The sequence below is a fragment of the Vombatus ursinus genome, unplaced genomic scaffold, assembly GCF_900497805.2.
Source record: "Vombatus ursinus unplaced genomic scaffold, bare-nosed wombat genome assembly UNPS02001287.1, whole genome shotgun sequence".
Lineage (NCBI taxonomy): Eukaryota > Metazoa > Chordata > Mammalia > Diprotodontia > Vombatidae > Vombatus > Vombatus ursinus.
Window position 1 is genome coordinate 9,834,551 of NW_020941065.1, and position 12,027 is coordinate 9,846,577.

General features: G+C 46.0%; 1 protein-coding gene across 2 annotated transcripts in view; it reads left to right on the forward strand.

The window, feature by feature from the left end:
• The first annotated feature begins 354 nt into the window (after positions 1–354).
• Positions 355–12,027, forward strand: part of HNF1A (HNF1 homeobox A) — a 29,896-nt gene continuing 18,223 nt past the window's right edge. For both annotated transcript variants that reach the window (XM_027862870.1, XM_027862882.1), the window contains exon 1: positions 355–826. In XM_027862870.1, the coding sequence (XP_027718671.1) occupies positions 510–826 (317 nt within the window). In that variant the 5' untranslated portion in view covers positions 355–509. The remainder of the gene's footprint in view (positions 827–12,027) is intronic.

Here is a 12,027-nt window from a genome sequence, read left to right on the forward strand (position 1 = left end):
AGAACCAAGTCTCTGGACACTTACATTGCCTCTGTTCCGACCAGTGCCCTGGATCTTCTAACAGCCCCTAGTCCAACCTTCCCCCTCTTCCGCCTCAACTCCCAGCTTTCTATCCTCCCACCCTCACCCTCCCACCTCATCCACCCACTCCCATCCTGCCGCATCCCTTGTTCCCCTCTCCTAGCTTGGTGCACTTTGCGCACTGCTGTAGGGCTGAAGTCCAAAGTTCAGTACCTTGCTAAGCACAGGGATAAATATGAACCTTGGAGAATTTCCCTAGCTCCAATGTAAACAGAGAGCCAAGGGGCCCTGAATCACCGACAGGCTAGGACAGGGGTGTGGGTGGGGGGGCCATAGGGCTTGGTAAGTGTGGTTTTGGGGGGAATTGGAAGGGAGGAAGGGAGGCTTGTCTGCTCTCCGGAGGACGGGCTGGCTGGCCATGTTTTGAGGAAGCCTAGTGATCTGGGTGGGTGGAGGTAGCGTGGCCCGTTGGCCACCAACCTGGAGCCATGGTCTCTCAGCTAAGCCAGTTACAGACAGAGCTCTTGGCTGCCCTGTTGGAATCAGGACTGACCAAGGAAACCCTGATCCGGGCCTTGGGTGAGACAGGACCCTATGATCTGACGGGAGAGACCTCTCTGGACAAGAGGGATCCCTGTGGCAGTGAGCTGGCTGAGCTCCCCAATGGGTTGGGGGAGCCACGGGGCTCTGAGGATGAGACGGACGATGAAGGGGAGGACTTCACGCCCCCCATCCTGAAGGAGCTGGAGAACCTGAGCCCAGAGGAGGCAGCCCACCAGAAAGCTGTAGTGGAGACACTCTTACAGTAAGGCACCTTTCCCCCCTGTGGCATGGTTCTGGAGTCACCTTCCTCAAACTCTACTTTCTCTGCCTTAGCGTTGTCCCTGTTCACTGCCTACTCTCTCCCCAGAAGTGGGACAGAATCTGCTCTGGCTTAGAATGGCTATACGTGGTCTTCGTCGGCTTGATGATGGGACTTTGTAGGGAACTGGAAGGTGGGAGCTTAGAACCAGAGCTTGCCTCGAAGTTTAGAGGGGGAAGGGGCAAGTGGATCTGGGAAATCTTGAGTCTTCCCTGGGATAACTGAACTGGGAAAATGTGTGTGTGTGTGTGTGTGTGTGTGTGTGTGTGAGAGAGAGAGGGGGGGGGGTATTTCCAGGCACTGGAATCATTTTATCATGAAATCTAAAAAAATTCCTTGGGGGCATCCCCTAACCTGAATCCCCATAGTCATAAGCTGAGTGAACCTCAGGTCTAGAAAGGAAAGCCTGGGAGGAGGAAGGGGATAGTGTTGTTGGTTGGGGTTTGGGAGACTCTTCTGAGCTTTAGGAATTGGGCAGGTTTGGAAAGGGGGTCAAATACCCCACCAGTCAGGGAAAGATCTGAGTAGTTCATTCTTACCTTGAGGCAGATGGATTCCTAGGATCAAGACTGATTCCTCTTTCCCGCTTCATGTTCCTTTATAGTTCCCCTACCCCCCCAACCAATGGCCGACATGCTTTTCCTCCTCTTCCCTGCCACCCCTTCCTTCATCAGTTTGATCCCATCTCTCTGGCTCCCCATCTCTGGGACTGTGTGGGACCTGGGGCTGAGCTGCTCCCCCCTCCTCAGCCAGGTTTGCCTGGTTACTAATTATCTAGGGGCTTTATTATTTCTCCTTTGTTTTTTATAAATTTATAAACTGAAAAGTTCCTGATAAGCCATGTGATCATTAACTTCTGATGACTGTGTCCTAGGGAAGACATGGCCAGCCACCTGGCTCCAAAGGCCTTGGGCAGGTTTCCCAGAGAGAAGGAAAGAGGGGGTGGGTATAGGTAGAAGGGGCTGCTGGGGGCTACAGAAATCTTCCCCTAGGGCTCCAGCTTTTTTTCTGTTTGAGGAGCACAGGGTTCAGGGCCCAGAGGAATTGAGCTTCTCCCAGCTGAGGCTTTTAGATGTTCTCTCTAAACTGGTTCCAACAGGAATTGGTGATTGAAATGTTGGCCTGAGCAAAGACCCTCCCTTCTGTCCAAGGTCCTGAATCTGGAGGAGGGGTATGTGGAGATGGAGGAAGAGGCTTATAGCTAGAGAGGGAGTGCTATACAAAGGACCCTCCATCTACAGTGTTCTTGAATGGAAGGCAGGTAGGGAGGGAATCAGGGTTAATTCCAGAGATATTTGGCCTGTGTGTGTGGTCACTTTATCTCTCTCTGCACACACACACACACATATATATCTTTATATATACACATACATGTATACATATAGAGGTAGGTGTCTGGCAGGCAGATCTTTTCCCTAAGTGCCCAAAGGTCAGACTTTGAGAGTCTACGAGAAAGAATTTCTGGGCCTCTGAGGGATGCTTGGGGTGGGGAACAAGAAGATAACTTGGCCTGGAGGGAAGAGCATAGGGCTCGACACCTGGAGACCTGACTTCTAGTTTCAGCCCCACCATTCATTTTCTATGGGACTTTGGGCAAATTTTTCCTCCTCTCAGGGCCTCCTGAGAGAGGCCTATTGGTTTCCAACCCCCATAAAATACAAAGGTTGGACTAGATGATCTCTCAACTGTCTTCTAGATATGACTCTCGATACCTGTAAGGGGCCCCAGGTCTTGGCAGGGAGGCTGTGGGGCAAAGGGTAGATTCTACTGTGAGGGGGGGGGGAGGGGCAGAGGCCAAGGCACAACATCCAGGCCTAGGGAGAGGGTGGAAAGGGAGGGGGGAAGAGTGGGGAGTGGAGCTCCTGATTTGAGGCTAGGCCAACCCTGCTGTGGAGCCTGGGGTGGATCTCAAGGCCCCAGAGAAGGCACCATCCCTCCCCCCCTACCAGGGGCCATTCTTACCTGCCTGGGTGGGGCCTCCGCCAGTCAGCAGCCTGGTGGGGGGTTTCAGTGAAGGGCCCCATGGGGAGGGAAGACATCTGAGAACATCAGGAGTTGAAGTCCAACTACTGGGCCATCCTGGAATGGAGCAAGGGACCTGAGGCCTGAGAGGGAGAAGGAGGGGGAGAAGGGAAGAGGGCAGATGTAGGCAGGTGTTGGAGATAAAGGGAAAGGAGAACGAGGCAAGAAGGGGAAGGGGGAAGAAGGCCAAAAGTAGGAAAGAGAGAGGAGGTGAAGAGCAAGGCCCAGAGAGAGGAGAAGAAGGAGCTGAGGAGACCCGTTGAGGCCCAAGTGCACCAGCCAGGCTCGGGGATTGGGCTTTCTTTAATGCTAACAGGTTGTTATTTGCTTTCCATTTAAATTTGAGATGTTGCTATAAATTATCAACCAGACTCTTGTTCCTGCTGGAGTTTATAACTAACTACCTGGGTTACTTATTGTTGAGGTAACAAAAGGGAGGTGAAAAACGCCCTTTTAAAAAAGGGGGGCCTCCAACCTGAGGGAAGGGGAAGGTTGGGGGGGAGAAGAAGGAAGAGCAGCCTTAGGTGGAGGGCAGAGGCCAAGGGCCGGAGCCAGGAGGATGCAAGGCCAAGATGATCCAGGGAAGACCCAGGCCCCATGGATAGGGATTGTCTGGGCTCCTTGGGGCCATGTCACCATTCTTGACTGGAGTGTGGTCCAACTCATTAGTTCAGGGTGGACCTCCCTATTGGGAAGATCATCTGGAATCTGTTGGGGAGGATGCCAAAGTCAAGGGGGCAGTTCAGGGCAGAGTCCAGGCAATAGAGCTCCCTGGGGCTGGCTGCTATGGTAGGGAGCCAGGCCTTCCCTTTCTAGGAGTCCTCGACTGGAATTAGAGAATCTTAGACTTGGAAGACACCTCGGAGATCACCTGGTCCAGGGGGTCTCAACTGTTTTGAGGACAAGGATTCATTTTTTCATGTCTAAAAATACCATAGACTTTATCATGATAGTCATTCTTTATCATGATAGTGGTGGCTTTTCTTTTCTTTTTAAATTAATGAGCACTTATACTTTTCCCTCTTCCCCTCAATATAAAAGAAAAACAAAGCCCTTGTAACAAATCCTCACAGTCAAGCAAAATGAATTCTCCCATTGTACTGGGCTCATTTAATAAATGCATGTTATTCCACTTGAATTTATTACCTGTTAGGAAGTGGGTAGTTTAGACCATCATCTGTTTTTTGAAGACACAATAGCAGTGGTTATATTAGAGTGTAAGCTCCTTGAGGGTAGAGGCTGTGAGGTTTTTGTATCTCTAGTGCCTGGCACACGGGATTTCATCATTATGGTGAGCCTGGCACATTTCAGTAGGTACTTAATAAAGGCTTATGGGTGAATGAGATCACGTCAACTTGGCTAAGTTTGAACCGAGAATCCACTCTGCAACCTTCCAACAACAGTTCATCCACCTTCTACTCAAATCAATGAATTATCAGTCATTTATTAAGCTCCTACTGTATACCAGGTGCTGTGCTAGGCACCGGGGATACAAGATCTCTAGGTAGCATTAGAGCTGGGCTCTTGTCCCACTGCTAATGCTAATTCATTGTCTGACTTTAAACAAGTGACCTCAGTGGGATCTCAGATTCCTTATCTGTAAAAGGAGGGAGGGTCAGTTGTCGTGATCTATATCTTGTCACTGGACCCATATGGCTCTGGAGGAGAAAGTGAAGCGGGTGACCTTGCACTGACTGCCCCCCCTTTACTCAAATCCAATTCACTTGAAAGTCAAGCCATCACCTTCCTGAAATCACGGTCCTCTTGGAGAACAAAGGACAAATGATAAAAGGACAAATGATAAAAGGAGGGAGGTGGGTTTCTTTGGTCTCCCTCAGCTCTAACATTATAGGTCTTATCTACAGTTAGCATTTGTGTATTACTTTTAAAAAAAATAAAATTCTTTACAAATATTGAGTCAGCCAGTGGCTCTGTGGATAGAGTGCAAACCTGTTTGCCTCAGTTTTCTCAACTGTAAAATGGGGTAATTATAATACCTACCTTGTAGGGTTGTTGAGGATGAAATGAGATACTCTTTGTAAAAAGAGCTTAGTACAGCACCTGCCACATAGTAAGTGCTATAAAAATGTTTATTCCCTCCTTCCCTTTACCTCATTTGATCCTTACAACCACCCTAGGTGCTATTCCCCCCCCCCCCGCCCATTTTACAAATGAGGAAACCGAGGCTGATAGAAACTAAGTGACTTTCCCAGGGTCACTTAGCTAGGAAATGTCTGAGACAGGATTTGAACTTTGTTTTTCCTGCCTTGCTGCTCAAGGCTGATTTAGGATGTGACCCAATGAGGAGCCAAGTTTCTTAGTGTTTCTCGTGCCCCTCCTCTAAGCAGTTCTAAATCCGGCACATACCTGTGTACCCCAAGAGGCAGGATCTCAACTGGCTGGGCAGACTGAGGTAGGGAGGGGGTCAGCATGGGGACTCCAGAGCAGCTAAACTGAGACCTACATCTAAAATCTCTTGTTCTGGAGAGTTGTTCCTTGGGATTCCTTCTCTAGTCTCTCTTAAGATCCTCTCTTCCCTAATAGGAATCAGAGAAAAGGAGGCCTAGAGCTGGAATCAGTCAATTATTAATCATTTTTTAGTGATAATAATCATTAACATTTACATAGTGTTTCAAGGTTTGCAAAGTGCTTGTGCTTTATATAGATTGTTTTAAGCACCAGCTATGGGCTAGGCACTGTATCAAGTATTAGGGTGATAGATACAAAAGTGAAATCATCCCTGCCCTCAGGCAGGTCATGTTCTACTGGGGAGACAAGGTGTGCCCATATGGGTAGACCAAATAGCTATAAGGTAATTCTGGGGTAGGGAAAGCACTGGCAGATGAGAAGGCTTCATGTGAAGCAAGGGCTTCCCCAAGACAGTGGTGAGGATGGAGTGCATTTCAGGTGTGGGAGACCACCAGTGGAAACATAGGCATGGACATGGAAGTCATGTAGTTCAACTTTTTATTTCCCCGATGTGGAAACCACAGCCCAAGGAAGTGAAATGACTTGCCCCAGGTCCCATAGCTGGTAAAGGCTGGAGGTGAGATTTGAACCCAGCTCCTTAGACCGAGGAGCCAGTAGGAGCCAGTAGGAGCCAGTAACTCTTGCTACCAAACCACACTTGGAGTCCAAAGCTAAGAGTCAGACTCTGGAGCCTGCTGGGCCATGAGGGCTGCCCTGGCCTGGCCTCCCCTTTCCCTTCATTGGATAACAGGAGGTGTGAGGCTCTTTGCTTTGGGCAGTGGGTGTTTGTGGGACCCATATTGTGATTGGAGTGAGAGGTGACAGGATGGTAATGGTAGCCTTCTAGTTCATTCTCAGTTATGGTCTGAAGCTTGTAATCAGTAAGTGGTAGCAGGCTGGAGTTGGTGCCAGGCAGCAAGCCCCCATCATTCCTTTTCGATGCATCTCAGGCTAGCCATCACCTTTTTTTAGTGACATCTCCCCTTCTTGGCAACTCAATATTCTTTTTAGGAACTTGTTTAATTACTATATTTTGTTTTTATATAACTTTTATTTTGTAATATATCTTTCCCTGCCCAACAAGTCAACCTTTGTAAAAAGAATAAAAAAGAAAGATTAAAGGAAGTCAGTAAAATCAAACAATACAGTCAGTTTTATCTGGGTATATTCTGGGGCTAGCTTGAACCGGTTCAGAGAGCCTGTTGTTAAATTTTCAGTGTGACCATTGACACCGTGGAAACCAGTGAAATTCTATAAATCAGGGCTTGATTTGTGGTTTTCTTGATTGTCTAGCTTTAATAAAGTGATGGAAAAAATGTTAATATTGCAGGTTAAATTTAAAAGTGTGTCTGCAGCAGGATGTTAAACATTTACCAGCACACCCTTGACTGTATCCAATATTATATGACAAATTCCACATTGATTGTCTGTCCCCTTCTGCAAAGAGGTGAAGGAGGTACATTTTCAGAACTCTTCTCTAGGGCCAAACTTTGTCATTGTTGTAATTACACAGCACTGAGGGTATAATTTTTTTTTTTGGTGGGGGGAATCCTTTCCATTTACTGTTTATTTATTGTGTATTTTGTTTTCCTTGGTTCTGCTTACTTAAATTTACATAAATTCACATACAACTTTACATGCTCTTTGGAATTGTTCATATTTGTCATTTCTTACAGCACAGTAATATTACATGAATGAATAAATGAAAAAGCATGTATTGAGAGTTTCCTATGTGCCAGGCACTATGGTAAGCTTTGTGCATACAACGATTCAAAAAGAGATAACGTTTATCCTCAAACTGTTTACATTCTAGTATGGGAAGACAACACACATGGGGAGGAGTGATCAAGGAAGAGAGTTTTGTTTTAGAGGGGTAGCAAGGGGAGAGAAGAGGGTCACATATGCTGGCAGGAGATGATTAGGTGGCCTGGTATGTGGCTGGATGTGAAGGTCTATGTACCGCCATTTGTTTAGTGATTATTTTACAATCCATGGGAACTTTGTTTCTAATTCTTGGGTACTTCTCAATATTCATTATGACTCCATTTCATAGAATTTGTTAACTTACAAAATGTCAGAGATGGGAGAGGCCTTAGAACAAGGAATGACAGAGCTGGGAGGGGCCTTAGAACAGGGGATGTCAGAGGTGGGAGGGGCCTTAGAACAGGGGATGTCAGAGGTGGGAGGGGCCTTAGAGCAGGGTATGTTAGGACTGAATAAATCACCTAGCAACAATCTGTTTTTCTTACGCTACCAATTTTAAGCAGATTTTTATTCTCAAAGACAAGAATTGTGTTGGTTACAGTCTTGAAAAAGTGCCATATTGTTCACTTGTCTCCTGTGCACACTCAGAAGAAGCTGAGTTTACACCACATGTTAGACATGATTTTCAAGCACTGCTGCAGCTTGATAGTAATGGGATGGTGGACCTTCTTTGGTTCTTTCTGTCGGTGCTGAGATTGTTCCTCCTCAGCTCTCTGGTTCATAGCCAGCCTTTGTCAATGCCCTTCTTCTTGTTTTCATCATCCATTTCACTTTGGAGTTTCTCATTCTCCACTGTAGTCTTTGTGTTGAATTATTTTGGTAGAAGTGAGTTCTTGAAGACACCATGTCTCTCTGCTGCTCATCTTCAACCTTGTGTTTTTCAGCTTCCTGGACTGTGCACTCAATGTTAGTCAGGAAACAGGCATTTATGATATGCTTACTCTGTGCTAGGCATTGGGCTAAGCACTCAGGATACAGTCCCTGACCTCAAGGAGCTCTCTGTCTTCTTTGTTCAGGGGTCCTTTGTCCTTGGGGATGGGGACCTTACCTTCTTGTCTCTGCTCTTCTATCCCGCAGATACAGTGAGGTTGCCATTTGTCTCGATGTCAAAGTCATTTCAGTCCAAGGAGCACCCTGGGGCGGAGGGGGAATTCCTATGAGCTCAAACTTGCCAAGGAGGTTGTTAGCCTTTGTTATAGCTTTCTCACTTTCATAAATCTAAGTAAGCACTCCATGCTACAGGTCTGAATAAGTGGTGAAGGTCTGTGTCTGCTTGGATGATGGTATTGATTTGATGAGAATAGTCATGATTCTGCCAAGAGTTTTGAAACCAAGGGAAAAAGGAGTGACACCAACAGAGAAAGTCCTGAACTTCTCAGATTTATTCCCAGACAAGATGGTGGCCTGGAAAGTTGCACCACAAATAACAGCCTCATCAGGCTTGCCCTTGAAGAAGTCCTTTGGGAATTACTGGATCTTGGGGATGTGAGTAGAACCACTCACTAAGATGATATCATAGATCTGTGACTTGTCTATATCCCATAGTGCCTTTTCTGTGGTATCCAGTGTGCCATGGAATAGTTTGCCATTCAGCTCTTTAAAGAGGGGATGAGTGATAGAATTACGGAAGTTAATACCATGATAAAAGGAGTCAATTTTAATACTGGTCTGGATGCTGGAACAGAGAGTGTACTTTACCCTATGCACAAGTTGTCTGGAAGTGTTGGACAGCCCTCTTGTCATTATTGATGTTTTATGTTTTCCCTTGTATCCAGCAATGAAATGGTTGACCATGTAGTTGTCAATGTCCTGCTCATCCAAATAGGTGCCCTCACCTGTGGACTTGACTTCAAAGATGCCATCTTTAATGATGGAGAAGTCACCTCCAGGGTCAAAGATCAACACACATCTCTTGGCACCAGCTTTCTTGTCCAAACTATAAGCAACAGCAGCAGCCATTGGCTCACTGATGACTGAGCACATTGAGACCAGATGGTTCCAGCATCTTTGGTGGCCTGGAATTGGGAGTGATTGAAGTAGATCGTTACCATGAGCACAGTGTTTGTAACAGTTTTCATAAGATAAACACTAGTAATTGTTTTCCATTTTTGGTCATGATTATAGAAGACATTTCTTCTGGATAGAAGCTGTTGATCTTTCTTATGTACTCAACTGGACCATAGACCTTCCTGAATCATTCACCATCTTGGGATGCTGGTGCCTCCTCTCTGATGGTACAACCACATCAGCAGATATGTAACCAAAAATACCTAGAATAAAAAACTGTGTTGGTGGGGCTCCTTAAAACTTAATTCTTTGTAGCGTCACCAATTAAACATTTTGTTCTGGTAAAGCAGCACAGCTTGGGGATGGTCATTAATAATGATCTCTATTTTCCCATCTTGGAAGACTCACACAAGAATAAATGGTGCCAAGATCAATGCCAACTGAAGGTCCCTTTGACATGGCTGCTGGAGTACAGGGCTGATTCCTGGCTGATGAGGACTCACAAAGGCTGATGCTGAACTAAGGAAGACCTAACCTATTTATTTTACAATTGAGGAAACTGAGCCACAAGAAGGTTGGGTGACTTGCCTGTGGTCATACAGGAAGTTAGTAGCATTGCTGAGATTAAACCCCAGGTCTTCTGTTTCCTTTGTCTAGTGATTTTTCCTCTACATGTATTTGGGGCTATGTCTGGAGTTCTTACCAGTGTACCACATGTATGTCAAATATTCTGGTTTCCAACCTCACAATCAAATAATTCAAGCTGGTTTGCAAGTGGAATCTTAATGATGTCTATATTTGGTCACTGATCAGTATAAATTCCTCCCCCACTGTGCTCTGGTCTCGGCAGACCAGGGATCTAAAGAGATACCATGGTGGAGTAGAAAGAACACTGTGAGGAGATCTGAACAGAGATCCGAGCTATTACTACCAATGTGACCTTGGCCAAATAACTCAATTCCTCTGGGATTTGGTTTCTTCTTCAGTCAGTCAAGAAGCATTTATTAAGTGCCTAGCACTCAGGATTCAAAGAAAGGCAAAAATCCAGGCTTTACTCCCAAGGTGCTCATGGTCTGTTGGGAGAGAAAATGTGCAAACAACTGTGTACAAACAAACCTGGACAGAATAAATTGGGAATGGCCTCAGAGAGAAGGCATTAAGATTAAGGAGGACTGGGAAAGACTTCTTGCAGAAGGTGGGATTTTAGTTGAGATTTGAATGAGGCCAGGGGAGCCAGGAAGTAGAGAGGAAGAGGGAAGAGTTCCAAGTATGGTGGACAGTCAGTGAAAAGCTTGCAGTTGGGAGATCAGTTAGGAGGCCAGTGTCACTAGATAGGTGGAGGTATGTATGGCGTAAGAAGACCAAAAAGGTAGGTAGGAAGGAGCCAGGTGGGGAAGGGCTCTAAAAGCCAGGCAGGATTTTGTGTTTCATCATAGAGGTGAGAGGTAGCCAATGGAGTTTATTGACTAGAGAGGTGATATAGTCAGGTCTGACTTTGGCAAGGGAGTGGAGGATGGACTGGAGTGGGGAGGGACTTGCTTGAGGCAGAACTACCAGCAAGTTATTGCAGTAATCAAGGTATGAGGGGGATGAGGAGCAGTGTCAGAAGGGAGAGGGAGTGAACATGAGAGATATTCACCTATAAAATAAGGGTGTTCATAACAACAGGGTGCAGGTAACAACAACCATAACAGTTAACATGTATATAAACCTTTAAGGTTTTCAAAACACTTTATATAGACAATCTCATTTGACAAGTCTATGAAGTAAGTGCAATTATTACCCCTACCCCAATTTATAGATAAGGAAATTGGGACTGAGAGGTTAAGGAACTTGCCCTAGACTCACACAACTAGTAAGGGCCTTCAACTCCAGTGCTACGATAGAGAAAAAGAGAGTCATATGGATAGAGGAGAGTCAACAAGGAGCTTTGTTTAACCTAGGAAAAAAACACTTTTTGGGGAGTGGGTGGTTGTCAGACTCATTGAAGTGATCTTTTTGGTCCCATATTGACTTAGAAAACCGCAAACTAACATTATCTATGTTGCATTGCATTTAATTAATTTTGTTGAACATTCTCCAATTACATTGTAATCTGCTACAGGCTTCCCTCTGGAGTTGTGCAGGCAGCTTGCACCTGGGGGCCATGAGTTTGACACCTCTGATTTAGAGGAAAGTCAAACCAAGGGTGTGTTGTGCTAGAAGAGGGTGTAGCCCATTCCACAAAGAGTCCATTGTAGGAGGATCTCAAGGTGAAGTTGTGGCAGTAACACAAGGAAGGAAGGGTGACACCTGCCTCTCTCCCAGATGGTAATGCCCTTTACATTTACAAATCCCTTTTCATTCTGAGCCAGGTAGGATTGTGGGATAGGAAAAAAAGCCAGCTCTTTGACCTGAGACCCCAGAATGGCATGTCCAAAGCACAAAGGATTCCAAAGCCCCTAAGCTAAGAGCCTGAGTTCTGGCAGACCCATAGGAAAGGACAGAGGGGGAAGAAAGGAGGGACTGTAGAATACAAAAGGCTTCTTGGTCCCAGGCAGGGACTGGGACTGAGGACAGCTGGCCTTGGGGTGGAGATGAGATAAAGGTGTTTGCCTGACCTGGAGCACAGAAATGGACTTTGTCCCTTTCTTATCATCTAGCCTTCCCTGGCAACTGCAGAGTCAACACAGCCAGTATAGGAAGGAGGGGAGGCATGGGTGACCTCAGAGGACAGAAGTAGATGAGAATTAGAGGAGAGGTTTGGAGAGACACGGAGAGATGGAGACCAGGATGCCCTGGCATCTCAGAACAGACCTTTTTTGGGGGGGAGTTATTTCTTCTTTCTTTCTTTTCTTTCTTTCTTTCTTTCTTTCTTTCTTTCTTTCTTTCTTTCTTTCTTT